The 20,881-nt window shown below is 53.9% G+C and overlaps 1 protein-coding gene across 2 annotated transcripts in view; it reads left to right on the plus strand.

The window, feature by feature from the left end:
- FBLN1 (fibulin 1) overlaps positions 1 to 12,001 on the plus strand; it is an 80,411-nt gene extending 68,410 nt beyond the window's left edge. For both annotated transcript variants that reach the window (XR_010835969.1, XM_059081662.2), the window contains one exon: positions 11,191 to 12,001. Coding sequence is in view for 1 of the 2 variants with exons in the window: in XM_059081662.2 (XP_058937645.1) it covers positions 11,191 to 11,330 (140 nt within the window). In the remaining variant the exon portion in view is untranslated. The remainder of the gene's footprint in view (positions 1 to 11,190) is intronic.
- Positions 12,002 to 20,881: the final 8,880 nt, after the last annotated feature.

The raw sequence follows: 20,881 nt of genomic DNA on the forward strand, positions 1-20,881 counted from the left end.
CATGTGGGATCCTCGCAGACCAGGGCTCGAACCCGTTTCCCCTGCATTAGCAGGCAGATTCTCAACCACGCGCCACCAGGGAAGCCCTGGCATACTCATTTTTGTAGCAAATATCGTGTGTGTCCAACGGGCGCAGACCCTACTCTAGGGGATGTAGCAATGACCAAGATAGACAGACAGACATGGATCCTTACCTCATACGTTTTATTCCAGAGGGCAGCAGCAGACAAGAAACAAGTATAGTATCCACACTGTCAGGAGGTGGCAAGTGTTATGCAGAGGGCAGGAGAGGAAGGGGGCAGGGTGTGGGGAGAAGCAACTATACATCTGGTGGTGGAGACATTCGCCTAAGACCCGAGGAGCTGAGGAAATGAACCATGCGGAGATCTGGAGGAAGAGCTCCAGGCAGCAGGAACAGCAGGTGCAAAGTCCCTGAGGCAGCGGCGAGCCTGGCGTGTTTGAATCACGGCAAGGAGGCTGCAGCTAGAGCAGAGGCATGGTCTTGAGGCCGTCGTAATGGCTCTGGCTTTTCTGCTGAGAGAGATGGGAGCCACATGAGGGTTTCAGGACGATGAGGGAGATGACCTAATATTATAAAGGCTCCCTCTGGGCTCCGGGGTGATCCAGGCTGGAGATGACGGTAGTTTCGACTGTGTGGCCCTAGCAGGAGGGGTGAACAGTGGACAGGTACCAGATGTGTTGGGAGGTGGTGCCAGGTTTTGCGGACAAATTCGGTGCCGAGGCAGGGATGACTCCATGGATTTCACCTAAAGAACAAGGAGACTCGGGTTAGTCATCAGGTGAGCCAGGGAAGCTGTGACACGGCAGCTTTGGGGAGGTCAGAAGTTCCCTTTGACATTAAGATTGAGGGGCTTGTTGCACACCCGTGGCCACGCGGGGTAGAATAAGTGAGTCTGGGAGGCGTTAGCGGGTGGATGGTAGTTGGAGCCCCAAGGCCAGACAAGCTTGCCAGGGAATTGAGTGTAGACAGAGGAGAGAGGAGGCCAGAGACCAGGCGCTGCAGCCTCCTGTGCTCAGAGGTCGGGAGATCAGGAGAGGAGGCCAGCCTGGAGGAGGAGGCCTTTCCAGGAGGAGGCACAGTGAGCTGTGTCAACGATGGTGAGTCTGGTCAGATGAGGACCAAGGATTCACCATCGGATTCAGTATCGCCCCAGCTGATGGTGACCTTGACGAGGCTATCGCAGTGCAGCGGGGTCTAGGGGAGACACACCGGAGTGGGAGTGCTGCAGGTGGTGCTGGGGACTCCTTCTAGAAGATCTGCCGTGCGTGGGAGCAGAGAAACGCTGGTGCCAGCGGGAAGGGTGTGATGGGCATGACAGTGTGAGTTTCTGCTTGACTCTTCTCTTCCTCCGACTGTGAATTCCTAGAGGCAAGAGCCTACGAGGGGATCGTTTGTGCCATGCCCCCGTCACCCCGTTTGTCTTTCTTTCTTGCAGACGCACGCATGCACACACACAACACACCCACTAGGAGGTAACCCGGGCCCGGCACCCGGCAGGCTGCAGGATCACGCTCGCCTGCTCAGTTCCACAGTAACCAAGGGGTTAAAGTGAGTCCAGAGCAGCCTCTTAGCATTTCCCGAGGTTCTCCTGGGGATCGGCTGCATATCCAGAATGATTTGTGACCCTCTTACTGCTGCTGCTGTGCACCTTTTGAAAAGCCTTTGATATCACCGGCACATTCATAAATTATTCTTTCTTTTTAAGAAAATGAAGTGTTTTTAGCTAAACAGCAGCAGAGGCATGTTGTGCGAAATTAGAAAAAAAAGAGTCTGACGATGATATGAATCTTCCGACGGCCTCACCCGACAACCGTATATACACAGAGGACCCACCGTCAACCTCTGTCATGGAGAGTGCTTCCTGTGGCCTCGGAGTTGGGTGTTTCCAGATGGAACGTCCAATCCATGCCTGCGGCTTGAGAACCCCAAGTATTGGGTCCCGATTATCACAGTTTTGTCTTAACAGCAAGCCCCCCTGGGCCCCTGCTGTGTGCCAGGCACTCTTCCGGCATGTTGTACACACGTGTTGTGTCACTTAAGCCTGTCGGTGATGGTCCCATTCTCCAGGTGGGGAAACTGAGGCACGGAGGGAGTTCCAGGCTCGGGGGGCGTGACTGAGGCATTCGCACAGCGTGTTGGGCCTCGGTGTGGGGTTCCTGCTGCCGTGACCATCCTCTGTGACCTTGAACCAGCAGGCAGAGTCCTCCTCTTTGAGGTCTACCCCGGTCCTGAAATTTCCCTGCATCCCTGGTAGCCGTGAGCACAGTACATGGAGTCGGTGCACAACAAATGTTCAGTCACTGGCTGGTCAAATCCAGTGCCGGGAGAGCCTCTGTGGAGCCTTGGCCGGGGATAAAGGGAACTGAAGGCTTGGGGGTTTCAGGCTGCCGCCCTGCCAGCAGGAAGCCCCCTCTGTCCTGAATCGGCTCATTCTTAGTGCCTCTGGGGAAGGAAAGGAGAAAAAGCGATGGTTGTCACCAAACCTCAGCATGTCCCCTCCTTCTGAGATCTGGCAGTGACCCCATCACTCCAGGAAAGGGTCTCGGCTCCTCGGGGCCGTCAAGCCGCTGCCCACCTGCTGGCCTCCTGGCTCGCCCCTCCCCCGTAATTCTCACCCACTTGGGAAACTGAGAGCAGAAACCCTCCACCGGAGCCCCCCCCTGCTGAGGCCTGTTTCTGGCCAGGCCACCCCGTCCTTCAGAATCGAGCTCCAGGCCAGGTCCTTGGTGAGGCGCGCATGGGCGCCGTGCCGGGTCCCGGAGGAGTGCTTTCCCTTTAGCGCTACCAAAGCGCCTTGGCTGACCTTTACCGGCCTCTACGCCCCATCATCTGTGTCTGCCTCCCCCGGGGGGCCCAGGGCTCCGTGAGGACGCAGACCGGCGCTGCTCATTGTAACCCCAGCACCCGCGCAGCTCAGCAGCAGCGGGGGCTCGGGGCGCCCGGGCTGCACTCACCAGCCAGGCGGGCCTCTTAATCCCTCGGGGCCTAATCGCCTCTGGAGAAGGAGGTAGCACAGCCTCAATGCCTGCAAAGCAGCGGGAGGACCCGTCTCTCTGCAGTTTCCCGTCTTTGAGTCTGAGTCAGGCCCAGCTGGCCAGACTCCCGCTCATCCCGCTCTCTCGTGGCTTTTGCCCTTCTTGGGGGTCTGCGAGGGGTCTGGTGTGGCCGGAGTACGGCCAGTGCTGAGAAATCAGGCCGGACAGGGAGGCGGGGCCTAATCGAGGGGCGCCTCACCTGCTGTGGGCTGGGGGCTGGGCGGCGGGGTCGAGAAGAGTTGTGGCCTTGGAGCAGGAGGGCCAGAGGCGAGAGGCCTGTGGACTCCAAGTGCCCGGCCCAGGGGCCTCTGGGAGAAGGGCATCGGGTTTGGGGGAGGGCGGGGAGTTCCAGTTGCCCATCTGGGGGCATCTGGAGAGATGTGAGTGAGCTGATGAGTTTGGGTCTGGGCCAGGGAGGGACCCCAGCGGGCGCGTGGGTAGGGGCTGGTCCGGGCGGGAGGACACACAGAGGAAGAGGGAAGGATGCCCCGCCCTTCCCATCACACTCACGTTTTCGGCCAAGTTGGTAAAAAGCAGGTGCATCAGATGGTAAACCCCTTCTGGAAAACCGCCCAGGCCTCCTTCTCCTCTGGCGAGGTCACGTGGCTTGGTGGCAAGGGCAGGGACCTGGGTTCGGGATCTGCTTTGCCGTTGCTGGTACCCTGAGGTTCAGAACTCACTTCACCACCGGAACCTCCTTTGCTCTTCCTGGAACCTCGGACCACGAGGCCCCAGCGAGTGTGGCTGAGATGAGGGGGAGGAGATAGTGGATGGGGGTGGGGACCATACCGACCACGCGCCCTGGAAATGTTGGGAGCCGCGTCCCGGAAGGAGTCTGAGAAGTTTCGGGCAGAGCTGACGTTTCTTCGGATATTTCCCCCCTAGGGAAAGGTGGGCCCTGGAGGTTGACTCTTAGTTCCTTGCAGCTGTCAAAACTGTCCCGTTTGGCTCACAGGAGACCCACGGAGGAAGCGCATTTGTAATAATCAAGAAATCGGGAGGACAAGTTCTGCCGAGGCACGTTGGGTGCCCTTTGGTATTTGAATATTTGGCCCAGACACCTGTCCCCCTCCTTCGAAGCTCCTCCCTGGGCGTTTTTCAGGGCAGGAAGAGAAGACGGGAACTCCGTTCCTTCCCTGCCAGTGAGAGCTGCGATACCCGCTGGTTCCTTTCCGCCGTTTTTGCCCTATAGCCATGACTCAGCCAAGGGCAATAAAGTTTCCTCCATACCACGTCACACCGTGAGGAGAGAGCCGACGCCGTGGGGTGGAGAGAGCTGGGCTCGGGGTCAGTCCTGGCTGGACGGACGCCGTGTCCTGAGGGCCGTGTGATCCGGGACATACAGCCCCCAGAACCTCCTTCTCCTCCCCAGTGGGAGGGAGGCAATGATCCTGAGCCCCTAGCAGTGTGGGGAGAACGAGATGAAGCAGTGGACACGTGGGGCCCCTCCGTTTCTATTTCCCTCCCCTGCTGTGGACCTCTTTGCAGGCCCATCAGTACTCTAGATTGTTTGCTTTAGAAGTATGGACCGCGTTTCTTTGTGTTCCTGATTTTTCCTCTTTGCCTTTGGTCTGTGCTATTAACGCTAGCCTGCAGAGATCGTTACTCCTAGCAAGGCAGGTTTCCCGAGATCTGGGTGATGCTTTCATCCTTCCCAGTCGCCCATCGTGGTAGCATTTGGCAAGACCACGTGGGCCTCCTGAGATCCTGGGTTCCAGCACCTTCTCCACACAGGCCCACTCGTCACCTTTCCCTTGCTTACGGCTCTGTGTGGGGGCCGCCAGGGCCAGACAGTGAGACCTGGCTCTCATGTGTCGCCTTTCTCCTGCCGTGCGGTCAACGCCTGAAAAGCCGGTGACTTTTGGCTATCGTCCATTCCTTCCCGACACTTTCATGTCTGGGTGGTAACTTTCAACTTTATAAATTGTGCTTAGCACTTTGATCTTTAGTTCATTCATTCATTTAGCAATTCATGTGCTGAGTGCCTCCTGTGTGTCCGGTCCATAGTAGGACCAAGGACCTACTATGTTCAAGAACGAGAGATACGAGAGTGACCAGGAAAGACGGTGCCATGGGCCTCTGGCCTCACATTGCAGTGGGGAGACTGTGATAACCAAGAAGACAAATGACTCTATAACCCGATTTCAGGTACTCATCACTTCTTATTCTTTTATGATGTGGACATGTGGCTTGCTTTCTTTTTTTAAACAAATAAGTTTATTGATTTATTTTTGGCTGCGTTGGGTCTTCGTTGCTGCGCACGGGCTTTCTCTAGTTGCGGCGAGCGGGGCCCTCTCTTCGTTGCGGTGCGCGGGCTTCTCATTGCGGTGGCTTCTCTCGTTGCAGAGCACGGGCTCTAGGCGCGGGGGCTTCAGTAGTTGTGGCACGCGGGCTCCAGTAGTTGTGGCACGTGGGCTCTAGAGCGCAGGCTCAGTAGTTGTGGCGCACGGGCCTAGTTGCTCCGCGGCATGTGGGATCTTCCCGGACCAGGGCTCCGACCCCGTGTCCCCTTCATTGGCGGGTGGATTCTTAACCCCTGCGCCACCAGGGAAGCCCCGACATGTGGCTTTCTTACCTCTTCCTTTTCTAACTTGAATCTCTGTCTTTTGAAAAGCACAATGTCCACTGGCCTGAGATATCATGCAGTCTCTAGATTGATCATCCTTTTTGTTAAGATACTTTGACATCTCCGTTCGCGCCATTTCGCTTGGTCGGTTGGAATCACGGGACTTGTGAGTTGGAGGCCGAACGTCAGAAAGACGGTGACTCGTACAAGGTCCCGCGGCTGGTCGCTAAGGGACCAGCATAGGAGCCTAAGCTGTGACTCCAGAGGCCTCTTTATAGATCAGTGTCTCATGCAGTCGCCCCCGTGGCTGGTCTTCCTCCTTATAAACAACCGGGAGACAATCAGTTGCGACCTCAGTCGAGCAGCAGAAGCTTGGAGGTGGCTTCAGGGGCCTGGAATCCAGACCACAGTCCCCAGGAGGTGACAGAGGTCTCCCATGGGACTCCTGTGCTCCGTGTTCAGGCTCCCGCATCCCCGGCACACCAGCTGCAATTTACAAAGCAGACACGAGACACGAAGATGAAGTGCCTGAGGGGACCTACATTTTTCAAAGGGAAAAAAAGGCTTAATTATATCTTTAAGAGGCACAGACACGCCGAGGAATACCAGCAGTGTCTGAGACCCGGAGCAGAAATGCCAAGGATGAGGATTTGGAAGATTAACACAGTTGAACTCAGCATCATGGCCTTTTTTTTTTTCCTGGGGCTCTTGAAAGGTAGGGAGGTAAATGCTCCAGCAGGTAAGATGGACAAGGCAGGCGTGATGGAAGTGCACCTCTCCCTTCGTCCTGCATTTTGCTGCTGGAGTGGTCATTCCGCATAAAGCTGCTCTCACTCGGAGCCTTCAGTGGCCCCCTTTCCTTCAGGACAAAGTTTTGAGGGGCCCTCCAGCACTGGTGTCCCTTCTTTCCTCTCTCCTTCTCTTTTCTCTCTCCTTCCTTCTTCCTCTGCCTTCATCTCACTCAGTAATCTTAATGGTGCTCCTGCTGTGTCCTGCCCCAGGCCCTGGGCTGGGGACAGCGAGAGACAGAGATGAGCGTGATGTGACCCCGCCCGTGAAGGGGGAGCCCCCTGTGAATATCCCCTGCGCTGGGCAGATGCAGTGGTCCAGCCGAGGGAGACACCGAGTGGGGCTGGGGAGGCTTCACGAGAGAGGACACAGGCAGTCTAGCCGGTCCCCAGTGCCTGGCACACAGCAGATGCCAGCGATACCTCTGTAGAATCAAGTGGATGATGGAATCGGACCCCTGCTGGAGGTCCAGTTTCTAACGTTTGTGATGCCACGTGTGGGCAGCAAGGGTTTCTCTTCTTCCCTCTCTTGTTTCCCTGCACTGGGAATGTTGTTGGTAGCTGTGAAAGAGCATTGGTCTAAAATCGGCGTTGGGGAGGAAGCCAGGAAACTGCTGACCTGGGTTCCGGGTTCTGTGAGCCTGACGAGATGGGAGGTCCCCGGAGAAGCCCTTTACCACCTTCTCCGCCTCTTCCATCTATATCTTCCCCAGGATTAACACCGTTCCAAGAGCTGACCCAAACCTTCATACTTTTGGCCTTTGCACGTGTCATACTTGCCTCCTTAGCTCCTACTTAGTCTTCAAAAATCTGATTTGAAGTCAGCTCCTCTGTAGAATCTTCCTTAAACCTCCCCTGTGCAGAATGGCCTCTGTTGAATGGATGGATGGGTGGATGGATGGATGGGTGGGTAGGAAAGCTGTGAAGAAAGAAGTGATATCAGGAGAAAGTCTAGGTTCAGTGAAGGTGAGGACAAGGAGGTGGAACTCAGGCTTGAAGTAACCTGGGAATGAAGGGAGCATATTCACCCAAATCAGAGCCCCCAGGAAGTGTGGCTGAAGAAGAAGTGGTCAGGTCTACTGAGTGGGCGTGGGTAGCCTGGTAAAGGAACCCTGGGCTGACGAGGGTTATAGATAGAGTTGGAGATTCAGTGTGGACCTCAGGTCAGAGGAGAGGGACAGAGAAGCTGATGCTGGAGGGGTGGGAAGGGAGGCACATTTCTCAGCACCTGCTGTGTACGCTCCTACGCCGATTTCTTTAACCCTTGCGGCACACCTGTGTCTTCCACCTTAGTCATATTTTTGTTAAATGCAAAGATCCTGAGAAAATCCAGGCCCTGAAAGCGACCTGTATCTGAAATTCAGCCCCTTCCCAATGCGCTTTTCATTAAAGCAGCCCTTTGCTGCCTTCCGTGTTTCATTTGTCTCGTGGCTGTTTGCAGTCAGAACAGTCAGCCAACAGCACGCAGCTCTGGTCTTCGGCCATCGTAGGAACTAAGCCTCGTGAAGGTGCCCTACCACGACACATCTAGGTACATTTTCTACACATTCAGAGCTTTCCTTCCTCATAAACGTGTAAGTCAATCCAATAAAAATGTTCAGCTCTTGCTGTATTGATCAATCATGTAAGAATTCAGCTCTATTTTAACTGAAGATCAGATCACGTTTGATCGCTTCTGAGGGAGAAAGAGCAGGATGGCCTTGGGAGGCTTTTGTTTCTGATTCTGAAGTTTGCTATTGTTTTTTGTTTTCTGGCCGCGCCGCGCAGCACGTGGGATCTTAGTTCCCCAACCAGGGATCAAACCCGCGCCCTCGGCAGTGGAAGCCGGAGTCCTACCCACTGGACTGCCGGGGAGGTCCCTGAAGGTTGCTGTGTTTGATCCTTGTTTCACAGGAGAGGAAACGAGGACCCAGGAAGGTTGGATAACTAACCCGGGGTCATGCTACTGACTGAGGTCGGTTGGACTCCAACCCTTTGTCCTGAAGAACTGCAGTCTCGTAACCCAGCTAGAATGTCCCTGTCCTCGAGCCCAGCTCCCTGCATCAGCACCTTCTCCTTCCTCCCTGTCCCCAGGCTGAGCCCACCAAGGACAGCCCCTCATTTCCTCTACACTAGTTCCTTAGCCCGGTGCCCGGCACACACAGGTGGGCCTGGAAACTTCTGTGGGTCTGAACTGTTGATGCGACCAAAGCTCGCACCTGCAGCCAGGAATCTTCATTTAAATGTGCATGTGGGGCTTCCCTGGCGGGGCAGTGGTTGGGAGTCCACCTGCCGATGCAGGGGGGCGCGGGTTCGTGCCCCGGTCCGGGAAGATCCCACGTGCCGCGGAGCGGCTGGGCCCGTGAGCCGTGGCCGCTGAGCCTGCGCGTCCGGAGCCTGTGCTCCGCAATGGGAGAGGCCACAGCAGTGAGAGGCCCGCGTACCACACACACACAAAAAAAAGTGCATGTGTGTGATATAATTATTTTGTAATATTTACATTTTATATATACATTTATAAAAATACATATTTATATATTAATACATAAATTGTATTTTATATAATAGTAACATAAATTATATAAACATCTATATAAAATCTATGGATATATGCAAAAGTTTCTATAAATATAAAATAAATACTATACATTGTAATAGTATTTATTTATTTATTTATTTATTTATTTTTTGCGGTACGCGGGCCTCTCACTGTTGTGGCCTCTCCCGTTGCGGAGCACAGGCTCCGGACGCGCAGGCCCAGCGGCCATGGCTCACGGGCTTAGTTGCTCCGCGGTATGTGGGACCTTCCCGGACTGGAGCATGAACCCGTGTCTCCTGCATCGGCAGGCGGATTCTCAACCACTGCGCCACCAGGGAAGCCCTGTAATAGTATTTATATATAAATTAGATTTTGATCTATTCTAAATAAGCTCACCTATGTTTTTTATATATGGTTATAACATATATTTTGCATCTATAATAACCAAACTATATATTTCTATATCATATATTAAGTGTATGATATTTAATATCATAATAATATATAGCAATCAGTGTATGTCTGATCGTAGCTTTTGCAGAAGCGTTCCCTCCACCTCCGTCGCTCTCTGTCCTAAAATAGCTGTCAGGCTCGCGTAGCCTCTCACCCCTCTCCTTCAAGCCCCCCGAGCCCCTCTGAGCGCCGCCCCTGGGATGGGTACTTTCGGCAGGTAACCCAGGCCACTGAGGCTGGTGGGCGTCCGTGGTGGTCTCAGGCCTGGGGAGAGAAGAGGGTGACGCTGATGGGGGTACTGAGGAGGCAGGGGAGCTTGGGGCCGTGCCCCCCACAGGGGCCGCGCTGACCCCGGCCCAGACGGTGCCCAGGGAGGGGCAAGTGGGAGCGGCCCAGTCGTACTGAGGGTGGTGACAAGCCCGCATCTTTAGCCGCGGGAGCTGGAGATGTTCACGGGCGTTCAAACAGGACAGAGCTGCCATGTCATCGCCCAGTAGGGGCAGAGAAAGGGTGCTGACAGCCCACAGAAGCCTGTGCTTATCTCTCCATCAGAGCTAAAGCCCTTGTTTGCTTAGAATAGCCTGGAATTCGGCCCTGCTGCTGGGCATTTCACTTTTGAAAGTCAAGCTCAGGGAGTGAAAGGGGGGATGGTGTGCCCAAATTCCCCTTCTGAGCATGAACTTGGTGGTCCTGACTGGGAACTGACCGCCGGTGCAGAAGGCCTTCGGGACCCTTCGGTCTCCCTGGAGCCCTCGCTCCTCGCGGGATGGGTGTCAGGGGCCTGACTGCTCTGCCCCATGTGGACATTTCCCGAGTCTGTGGCAGGGCTGTCTGTAGAGACCAGCTTGGAATCAGCGGTTGGATGCCGCAAACAATCAGTGGCTGTTTCTCAGCACGTGGTTGAGGAGCTGCAGGCTCCAGGGTGTTCTCTGCGGGCACCCCTGCAGTGGTGTACGGGCACTGAGCGCTCTTTCCCACCCTGCCTTCTGTGACGTCATGTTGGGAGTTTGAGATCGGCCATGGAGATTGTCGTGTGGCACAAGCAGAGAGCCGGCCGCCCTGGCACACCCCTGCACCACATGACTTTGGCGAAGTCCTAATATCAGAGCGGGTGTGATGGAGGAGTGACCTTTCCTCAATGTCAACAGCTACGGGTGGCACCTGCTCTGTGCCCGGCACTGAAGATCTGCAGGGAGGGCCACCTCCTCCAGGAAGCCTTTCCTGATCCCCTAGCCTTCCTCACCTCCATCCTTGCCCCTGCTGGACAATGTGCAGCCTTCTATCAGAGCACGGCACTCACCCAGATCTGCCACCAGCTTTGAAACCAGGATTCTATTCGTTTTCTCGGTCTCACCGAGAACAGTGTCTGGTGCCAGCTGAGGAAATGCATGAACTCAAGTGGAAATGAAGCACTGAGCCCACTGGTCTGGCGGGCAGGTAGCCCTGCACACTGGGAGCTCACACCTTGGCAGACGCTGTGCTGGGGTGTCTGGATCACACAGTGCAGAAACACAGGGTCAGGTGGCATCATATGCTCACTGAGGAATCTGAGGCCCAGAGAGAACGGCGGTCTCTCCAAGTCCATGCAGGTGGACAGCACTCACCTTAGCCCCATCTGTCTGGTCCCAGAGCACAGGAGCCTGGGAGTGACCACTTGGAGGGAGACGCTAAGCATCTGGTTCAGGTGGGACTTGATGAGGCCTAAGCCCTCCTCTAGCTGTGAAATTCCTGGAGGGAAATCATTTCCCAGGTCTCCGTGTTCCTTCGGTCCCTGCTAACTCCCAGAACACCTTCTGCTCTCTCCCCAGGTGTTGTGCGCCAGGTGCGGCCCATTGTGGGGCCATTTCACGCTGTCCTGAAGCTAGAGATGAACTACGTGGTCGGGGGCGTGGTGTCCCACCGAAATGTCGTCAACGTCCACATCTTTGTCTCTGAGTACTGGTTCTGAGGGCCAGCTCACAGCGCAGCCAAGCCTGTGCCTCCAGGCCAAGTCATTGCTGACGATGACAACGCCCTGTCCCTGTTTGTACCACCCAGACATATCTTGATTTTATGTATTTGTTTGTAGCGTTAGGCCGACATGTATTAAGCTGGGCCAGATGAATAAGTCCATCTGTTGTATTTTGGTGTTTAAATAATGAGTCCAATTACCTAACTGTTTGGTTGAAAACCTTGCTTATTTTTTAATGTGAAAGTTAAATTTTGCTCCCTTTTTCTGCCTCTGGGCTGGGCATTGCTAAGGACCAAGGGAAAACAAGACATTTTTCAGGGGGCAGCTAGTCCAAATGCTAAGAGAAGACCAGTCCTTGCCCTGATTTTATGAAATTTGACATTTGGTACTTTTTTTGCCAATCAGATTTTGTATGCCCAATTCTAAGGACGCAGCTGCCAAAGAATAGCAGGTATGATAAATTATGCCCAGAAACAGCATGCCACGATGCCTTGGAGAGCACTTCTAAGGTGAATTACAGTTCTGTGGAAACAGCAAAATCCCTCAGTAAAGGCAGAGCCAGTTAGGTATGTGTGTGGCTCCAGTATGTTCACCAAAGGAATCTCTGGGTTTTCTGCACCCTGCATCCATCATAGGTGGGAAAATAAACAGCTTTGTGATCCTCCTGATGGCCTGTGCAGGGGAGTCTTTCAAGAGGGGGGATCCCGACTAGCAAAGAGCCTGCGAATATTCCCCAGGGCCTTCTCAAAACCCTCCTGCCTCCCAAGGTTCTGGGGTGGGGTCCAGCACGTGTGTTGGAAAAGCTTCCAACTCACATCATTTCTGACGGCTTGCCCGCCCCCTAGGAAGCGGGGCTCAAGCGCCCCCCACGCCCCACGCTCAGCCCAGCTGGCACGTCGCGGAGCTCTGCTGGTGGCGTCCCTCGTGGGCATTCTGATTCCCTCTACAAGTTGCTGGGGAGACATAAGGATTCTCTTCAGGGGGAAGGAGAGACCACCGGATGCACTGACGCCCCATGCATTCTGAAGCTGGTGCTTCTTTTATTCCTCCTGGGAACCCAGCCGGGGGCTGCGGTCTTGCCCGATTTAGAGACACGCAAACTGGGCTCAGAGAGAGGAACTCAACCGCCCAAAGTCACACAACCTTTTAGAGACAAAGAAGGGATTCAAATTCAGTCTGTCAGACTCCAAACTCCATTCCTCTGTAAAACCCTGGGTCAGAAGAGACGGGGACAGACTGGATTTATGGGGTGTCCTGGCACCACCTTCAGCACGGATGGTGGAGCCAGGAGCAGCCTCTACGCCCAGAGGCCCGCTGGGACCCGCAGGAATTCAGCGTCCACGCCCTTCGTTTCCACACACGTGTGTTCTCCGAGTCCTGCCCGGGGTTTATCCCATCTTCTTAGGCAGGCACCCCATTCGTGCCCAGCTCATCTCAGCAGCCTGGTCCCTGGCACTGGCTGAGCTCTCAGCCCCACACATGGGATTTCAGCCTGCCAGTGTTCTGCTCGTTCAAGCCTGTCCTCCCAGCATTTCTGAGGCCACTCGTCTGGGGTACTTGTCCATCAAAGCCAGACCTGGGCCAGCCTGTCACATCTTGAGCTGGTGGGGAGGGGAAGAGTCAACGTGGGGCCGGACTGTCCTGGGAGTCAGGTCCAGGGATGAGGCGAGTGCAGGGGACACCTGAGCAGCTCTCAGTGCCAGTGAACTGGGGTCTTGGCAGGGAAGGGGAGGGTGCCTGGGGTCTGATCACAGGAATTGAAGCCTCAGTGCAGGGGCAGGAAGTGCGGAGGCCGCATAGGGTTCTGCTTTTCCAGCTGCAGCCTGTGGGGCAAGTCTGCAGAAGCCAGGCAGTTCTGAGCGCAGGCCCTCGGAGAGGAAGGTTTCTGGGAGCCCCGTGCTTCCTGAGGCCTGGGTGGAACGGGATGGGTAGACACAGGGGGAAACGGCCTTTCTCACACTCTTAAGGAGAGTTAAGGTGAGAGGTGCCATTGGTGGACAGGGCCACGCCTCCCGCCATTGATTGGCTCACAGATGAGCACATGACCCAAGCTGGCCAAGCAGACCTTCCTGACGAAGGGTCACGGGGCATGGGGGAGGGCAGAGGAGAGGTGGTGAGGTCAGGGAGCTGCGGGGTAGAAAAGCAGAGAGGAAAAGGGAATGGAGTCCTGTTCCTGCCTGATTCAGAGAGCCAGAGGGGCCGGGTCCGAGCCTCACCTTGGCAGGAGCTAGCCAGCCACGTGAGTCTCTGCCATCCGCCAAGCCTCAGTTTCTGCATCTGCAAAATGGAGCCAGGAATCCCTGCTCAGCTGCCTTGCTTCCCGATGGCAGTGAGCAGCACTGGAGGTGACGAGGGCAAAAGGGCTTTGCAACTGTAAAGGGCTGCGTACTTGCGTGAGACCTTATCATTATTCATTGTTAAAGGTAACGATGGGGCTTCCCTGGTGGCGCAGTGGTTGAGAGTCCGCCTGCCGATGCGGGGGGCGCGGGGTCGTGCCCCGGTCCGGGAAGATCCCACGTGCCGCCGAGCGGCTGGACCCGTGAGCCGTGGCCGCTGAGCCTGCGCGTCCGGAGCCCTTGCCCCGCAACGGGAGAGGCCGCAACAGGGAGAGGCCCGCGTACGGCAAAAAAAAAAAAAAAAAAAAAAAAAAATATATATATATATATATATACATTCCTAATGATAAGGATGTCTTAAAACACAACCACCACACCTGTTGCACCTACCTACCCATATTAACAATGGTTCCTTCATATTTTCTAATAAGTGGCTTACCTTTCCAATCCAGCTCAACAAGCATTTAGTAAGATGGGTATAAGGACCCCAGGAGAGAGAGAGATACAAAGGTAAAGAAGAAGCAGTCCCTGCCCCCTTGGGATGGGGTGCAAAATAGAAGGCGGTGCTTTCCCTAACAAAAGGGACTTTTCCTTACCAAAGGGTTCGCCTTGGGGCTGTTTTACAAGACCGGCCTCCGGTTTGTGTTCATGGCTTATCCAGAATGGACTTGTCCCTCTTCATCCTTCAAGTCTCAGCCCAAACATGCCTCCCAGAGTTGAGGCTTCTCCTGGACTCCTACCGCCCAGGGCGCAGACCTCCCTCCTACAACACGTGTTTCAAGTGCTCACCCTAAACGATCCCAGGGCCGCCTGACCTGGGGCTGCGGGTGTGGTGAGCCGGTCCCAGGCAGGGCTCTGGGCCACTCCTGGGTCAGGTGGTCAGAGCCGGGAACGAAAGGCCGGGCAGGACGAGGGAAGGAGAATGGCCCGTGCGGGAGCCCCTGTGCACCGGGCCCAAGGCGGGTTGGAGTGGGGCAGGGAGGAGGCTGATCAAAGGCGAGCTGGCAGGAAGGACGGCTCCCCGCCTCCACCCCGACTCTGGTGAATGAAATTTCAAGTTAGAAGGTACCATTCATCTATGGGTAGGCAATTGAATAGCGTCCCCCACAAAGATAAGTCCAAGTCCAACCCCGGGTCCCTGTGAATGTGAACTTATTTGGGAATAGAGACTTTGCAGGTGTGATCAAGTTGAGGCTCTTGGGATAAGATCATCCCGGATCGGGGGAGGGCTTTACATCCAACAGCTGGTGATGTTATAAGGAAAGGAAAGGGAGACCCACAGGGGAAGGCCATGTGAAAATGGGGGCAGAGATTGGAGCGAGGTATCCCCAGGCCAGAAACTGTCGACAACCACCAAAGCCAGGGAAGAAGTGTCCCTCAGAGCCTCCAGAAGAACCCAGCCCTGCCCACGCCTTGACTTCTGACTGTTGGCCTCCAGGCTGTGAGACGATAGACATTTGTTGTTTGTAGCCACTGTTTATGGTAATTTGTTACAGCAGCCCTAGGAAACTGATATTGTGTGTGTGTGTGTGTGTGTGTGTGTGTGTGTGTGTATACATATATGTATATGTATATATTTTTTAAATTCCCACTCAATAATATATCTCTTGGTTTATCGATTTCTTGGAGAGCATAGATAGTGAATGAATGCTGTTATCTTCTCACTTAAAAAAAAATTTTTATTGGAGTACAGTTTATTTACAATGTTGTGTTAGTTTCAGGTGTACAGTTTTTCTAAAGTTTTTCAAAAATATGGCCCGCTTGAGTGTGGATGCGTGTGCCTTATGTGTCCCCTTGGTCTCAGTCTTGAGCAGAGCGGTTCCGTCCAGGCCACCTGCTTCCCTGGGAATTGCTGCCAGGAGGGAGACACAGAACACAGGGAGTCACCCACCTCGACACGACTGGTCCGGTGAGACCAAGCGTCCTAAGAGACAGCAAGCAGCACAGGAGCCCCAAGTGCAGCTGCATTCCCTCTGGCCAATTCAACTGTGATTCACTGTGAACTGTGTCCACTGCAAGTTCGAGGTGTCACCTTTCGATTACTAACATTATGGGGCATTCAGAGGCTTTGGCACGCGGTGATGAGTGATCCACCTTTAACACAGATGGTTTATTCATGTTTGTGGCAGCTCCTGCATGAATCAGGGTCATGTAACTAAGCAGTGGTATTATGTAGTTATGCGTGAAATTATGCATGGGAAGCGGTCAACGGTACAAGTCAGACTGGAGTAATTACTTTGAATCCTTAAAACCTCCTGGACTTGGTCTCCCTGCAGATAAGTGTCACTCTGGCTTGTTCCCTGTTGATTTTCTGCAGACACCCAGGGGTCCAGTGCTACGGTTCTAGGAGCTGCCTTCTGGGTGGTGTATTTGGTGCCGCATGAAATGAACACAGGTCTCTTCCTAGTTGGAGCTGGTCGACGGGCCATCCCAAATGCTCTCACTCCAACTTTCCTGACCTCCAGGTCCTGCTTCTCCCTGGTAATTTGCTCCTTTAGGATAAGACGCACTTGGCCCCCAACTCCTCCGCCTCCTTTGCAAGACCCTGGATCATCCGGTCCCATTCCTTGCGTCTACTCTCTTTAGTTTACTTATTCATTCATTCCATTACCTCCTTTCCCCCCCGTCCCACTGGTGAATTATTTCACCCGAGTCTACTCCCCTCTATAGTCAAGCCTCCCCACAGCTGCCATGTCATCTTTTCCAAAACACAGACTGGATGGAGCTCCTCCTGGTTTCAGAGCCTTCAGGGCCTCCACACCAACCTGATGGTGTGGCTACAGGACCCTCCACGTTTGGGCCAGAACCTTTTACTTCCCGTCACTTCCACCATCCACTCTACACAGGGTTCAGACGTGCAGAACTCATCAGCCTCGGACACGCAGGCCTCTGAGCCTTTGCACACAGGGATCCATCCACCTGGAATGATACCGCTTCTGCCTTCTCTGCCTGGTGAACTTCTCCTGACCCTACACCACCCAGCATAAGACGCCAGCTGCCCTAGGTATGTATCCAGAAGAACCGAAAGCAGGGACGCAAACAGATACTTGTTCACACACGTTCAGAGCAGCATTGCTCATCGTTGCCAAAAGGTGGAAACAACCCAAGTGCCCATTAACAGCTGAATGGATGGGTAAACCAAACGTGTCTGTCCATACAGTGGAATATTATTTATCCGTGGCAAAGAATGAAATTTGGATATAGGCTACGACATGGATGGACCTCATAAACAGTATGCTTCATGAAATCAGCCAGACATGGGACAAATATTATATGATTCTACTTATAAGAGGTACCTAGAATAGGCAAATTCATAGAGACAGAAAGTGAAATTGAGGTTTCCAGGGGCCGGGAGAGGCATGTCAGTGTTTAACGGGCACAGGGTTTTTGCTGGAGAGGATGAAAAATTTGGGGTAAAGATAGTGTCAATACAACTCACTGTGAGTATGTTTAGTGTCACTGAATTGTACACTTACCAGTGGTTAAAATGATAAATGTTATGCTATGAATATTTTACCCTAATTTTTTTAACTCTAAAAAAGAAATGCCAATTGCTCTGAGACAGCTCCTTTAATTTCCCAGCTATGATCAGTTCTCCCCTTCTCTGCTGTACTTTCGGAATCTTCCTATGGTACTTGCTTTGCTGAACTGTACTTTATTTATTTATTTATTTTTAATGTTTTGGCTGCACCACGCAGCTTGAGGGATCTTAGTTCCCTGACCAGGGATGAAACTCGTGCCCCCCTGCAGTGGAAGTGCGGAGTCCTAACCACTGGACCTCCAGGGAAGTCCCTGAACTGTACTTTAAATGGGAAGGGGTGTGCATTTATGTGTCTGTCCCCTGCCAGATGTGGAGCACCGGGAGGGCAGGTCACAGAATAGGCTCTCAGGAAATGTTTATTAGGTGGAAAATATAAAAACACTGTGTTCTGGACTGAACTGTATTCCCCTCGGATTCATATGTTGAAGCCTCTTAACCTCCAATGTGACTGTATTTGGAGACGGGTCCTTTACAGAAGTAATTAAGGTTAAAGGAGGTCATAAGGGTGGGGCCCTGATCCAATAGGGTCAGCGTCCTTGGAGGAATAGGAAGAGACCCCAGAGCTTTGTGTCTCTCCAACATGTGAGGACACAGCGAGAAGGTAGCTGTTCACAAGCCAGGAAGAGGGCCCTCCCCATGACCTGAATCTTCCTGCACCTTGATCTTGGACTGCCCAGACTCCAGAACTGTGAGAAATAGATGTCTGTTATTTAAGCCCCTGAGTCTTTGGTATTTTGTGACGGTGGCCCAAGCTGACGAATGTGGCAGACAGACAGGAATGGACGTAATGCTCACTGACAAAGGACCATCAAGCCGTTTGGTGACCGGTAATATCAGTGTGGAGCCTGTGTGAGCAGGTGGCAGTGAAGGGAGCTGAAGAAGGGCAAAGGGTTCTCGGGGGCGTCTCCATGTCTCCAGAATTCAGGTATAATAGGGTCTCACGGCCTGAGAAGTTCTTTCTGAGATCTAATCTAAATCCACCCCTCCTCACCCTCCTCTTCTCTCCCAGAATAGAACTTTAGCCTTTCCAGAAGAGAGTCCATTGAAAAGGCCCAAGACTCAACCTCAAATCTGCCCCAAACCAGGCCTGAAGCACTGGTCTCCCCTCCCCAGGACCCTTGGGCCCTTAACCGTTGTCCTCTCCAGGTAGAGTTTGTTCGGCAGGCAGGGTTGGAAAAGACCAGGACCCATGTCAGCTTCCTCCATCTGCCCTGCTTCCTGACCTCCGAACCCCAACCTGACCCAAGGTCTCCCACGTCTCCTTCAAATTCCGCACCGCCATATCGTGGTAACACTGCCAACTCTGGGGGGAGCAGCATAGCAGAGCTTGCATGACCGATACCCCCGCAGCTACAGTTCAGGTTTTAAAAATGATAAATGCGTGCGCAAGCTGTGCTAACCCCAAAGTGCTGGGTGTCGCTTTAAGCGCCGCTGGCCTTGAGGGACCCAGAAATCAGAAAGGAACGTCCTCCGCTCTGCTCTGCGGAGGGAAGCACTCTTACCCCACGGCCTCGCTTGACAACCTCACGGTGGCTCTTCTCAGTCCAGCCGAGATAATTGCATAATTAACTGCAGGCAGGTAACTCACCCCGAGAAGGTGGTCGTTAGGAGCGGGGAGCCCGACTCCCACTCCCTGGGAAAGGGGCCAGGCTCGCCTCCGCGCTGGGTCCCGGGTGGGGGAGTGCCTGCCCGCGTACGGGGGCTGCTGTGCTTCGCCTGATCCAAGGAGCAGCCTTTGGCCCCAGAACCCGGCGGCCCTGCCGCTGCCTGTTGGCTCTGTCGGGTCAGGTCAGAGGCCGTTCCTGGGACCCAGGCCCGGCCAGGGTGGTTGAGGCGAAGCAGTCTCCCCTCCTTGAGGTTGGAAAGAGTCCGGGGTTTCCCTGGGGGCTTTGCCCGTTGCCCCTGGGAGTTTTCCGAGAGGCTCTGGAAAGCCAACCTCCGCTTTCTTCCCCCCACACCACGCCCACACCACGATCCACTTGCAGCCATGCGTTCATCCAGGGGTCTGATGCCTCCGCGCCCAGACTGGCTCCCTGAGTCCCAGCCAAGTCACGCTGCTGGGGAGCCACTGCAGCCCCACCCTGCAGGCTCCCAGCCTTCGGGGAGCCCGACCACCGCTCAGAGGGCTGTCACCTGGCGAGGGAGCCCTGGCACCGCCGGACCAAATGCTTTGGGTGCTGGGGTCAGGGAGATGGTCCCCAGACAGACTCGGTTCTTTAAATTAGCCCCCATCCCAACCATCCTTGGCTTCTGCTGCCTCAACTGCTAGTCACACGTTTCCAAAGGCCTCTCCCCACCCTGCTGTTCCATGGCCTGGGCAGACACAGCTGCGGGGGCTGGAGGGGCAGGGGTGGTGCAGGGGTAAAGGGGGTCGGCCTGGAGTTGTTGTCAAGGGGCCGGTGGAATAACGACATCACGTCATTGCCCTGCAGACCTCCATCCTCCCTCCCTCTTACTTTCTCTCTCCCTCTGCAGAATATCTGGGGACAAAGCACATGGTCTCTGTATGCGGTCAGCTTGTGACCATTTGCCCACGAGCCTGGGATAATCACAGCATGCAGTGCAGAAGCCCAAGATGCAGGGAAGCCCGAAGACCCCTTCCAGCACCTCTCCCGCCACACAGGCCCCTACATGGGCCTGGAACCCTAGCTTTGAGCAAGACTATTAAGAAGAGGGACAGTCAGGGGTGGGAGGCAGGGAGAGAGGTGGGTGCCCCTTGTGGAACTGAGAAAGGGGGGGGGTCACCTGGAGGGTAGGACCCAAAAGCTATTGAAATGTTATAGAGCAGAGGTGGCCATCTAACACCCCTGCTTGCAGACCTCTTGGGGAAGTGGCCAAGTTCCAGCATCCCCAGTGGAAAATCTAAGTAGTTACTGGAGCCAACCAGTTGCCATGCTTGGCAACGTCAAGCAACAGCTTTGACCTTGACATTGTATTACTGCATGAGACCCTCACTTGCAGCACCTTGCCCTACTCGCTGCACATTTAAGGGTAAATTATTCCAGCTGGTCTGTGGAGTGGCCAGTGATACGGGATCATTCCTAAGAGGCGAAAGCCTATTCTGCATTTCTTTTTTTTTTTTTTCAATAAATCATTCCTTTATTTATCTAGTAATTATTGAACTAAGCATTGTGCTAAGCACTAGTATAAAAACAAAATGCAGCCAGCAGGAGTTAAAAGCAGAGACTCCAATATTTGTACACCGAATGTTCATAGCAGTGTTCACAACAGCCAAAAGGTAGAAACAACCCAAATGTCCATTGATGAACGAATAGACAAACAAAATGCAGTGTATGCATGTAATGGAACGTTATTCCTGCTAATCCATGCTACCACATGGATGAAACTTAAACATTAGACTAAGTGAAATAAGGCAGACAAGAAAGACCAAATACTGTATGATTCCACATGAGATACCTGGAACAGGCAAATTCATAGAAACAGAAAGCAGAATCGATTTCAATTCTGCATCTCTTGTGGTCAAAATCAGGTAGACCCCAGGAAACATCTTCAGATGGCCGAGAAAGCCCCCTCCCCGACATCCTTTCCTCTCTGACTAGGATAGGCTGTTGTGCACACAGCAGATGCCTACTGCTTGCTCCAGACCTCAGAGCCTGCCTGCCGCAGCATATGAAGAGTGTGGGTTTGCACAAAAGAGCTATTTCCACATT

Source organism: Kogia breviceps, chromosome 12, assembly GCF_026419965.1.
Source record: "Kogia breviceps isolate mKogBre1 chromosome 12, mKogBre1 haplotype 1, whole genome shotgun sequence".
Classification (NCBI taxonomy): domain Eukaryota; kingdom Metazoa; phylum Chordata; class Mammalia; order Artiodactyla; family Physeteridae; genus Kogia; species Kogia breviceps.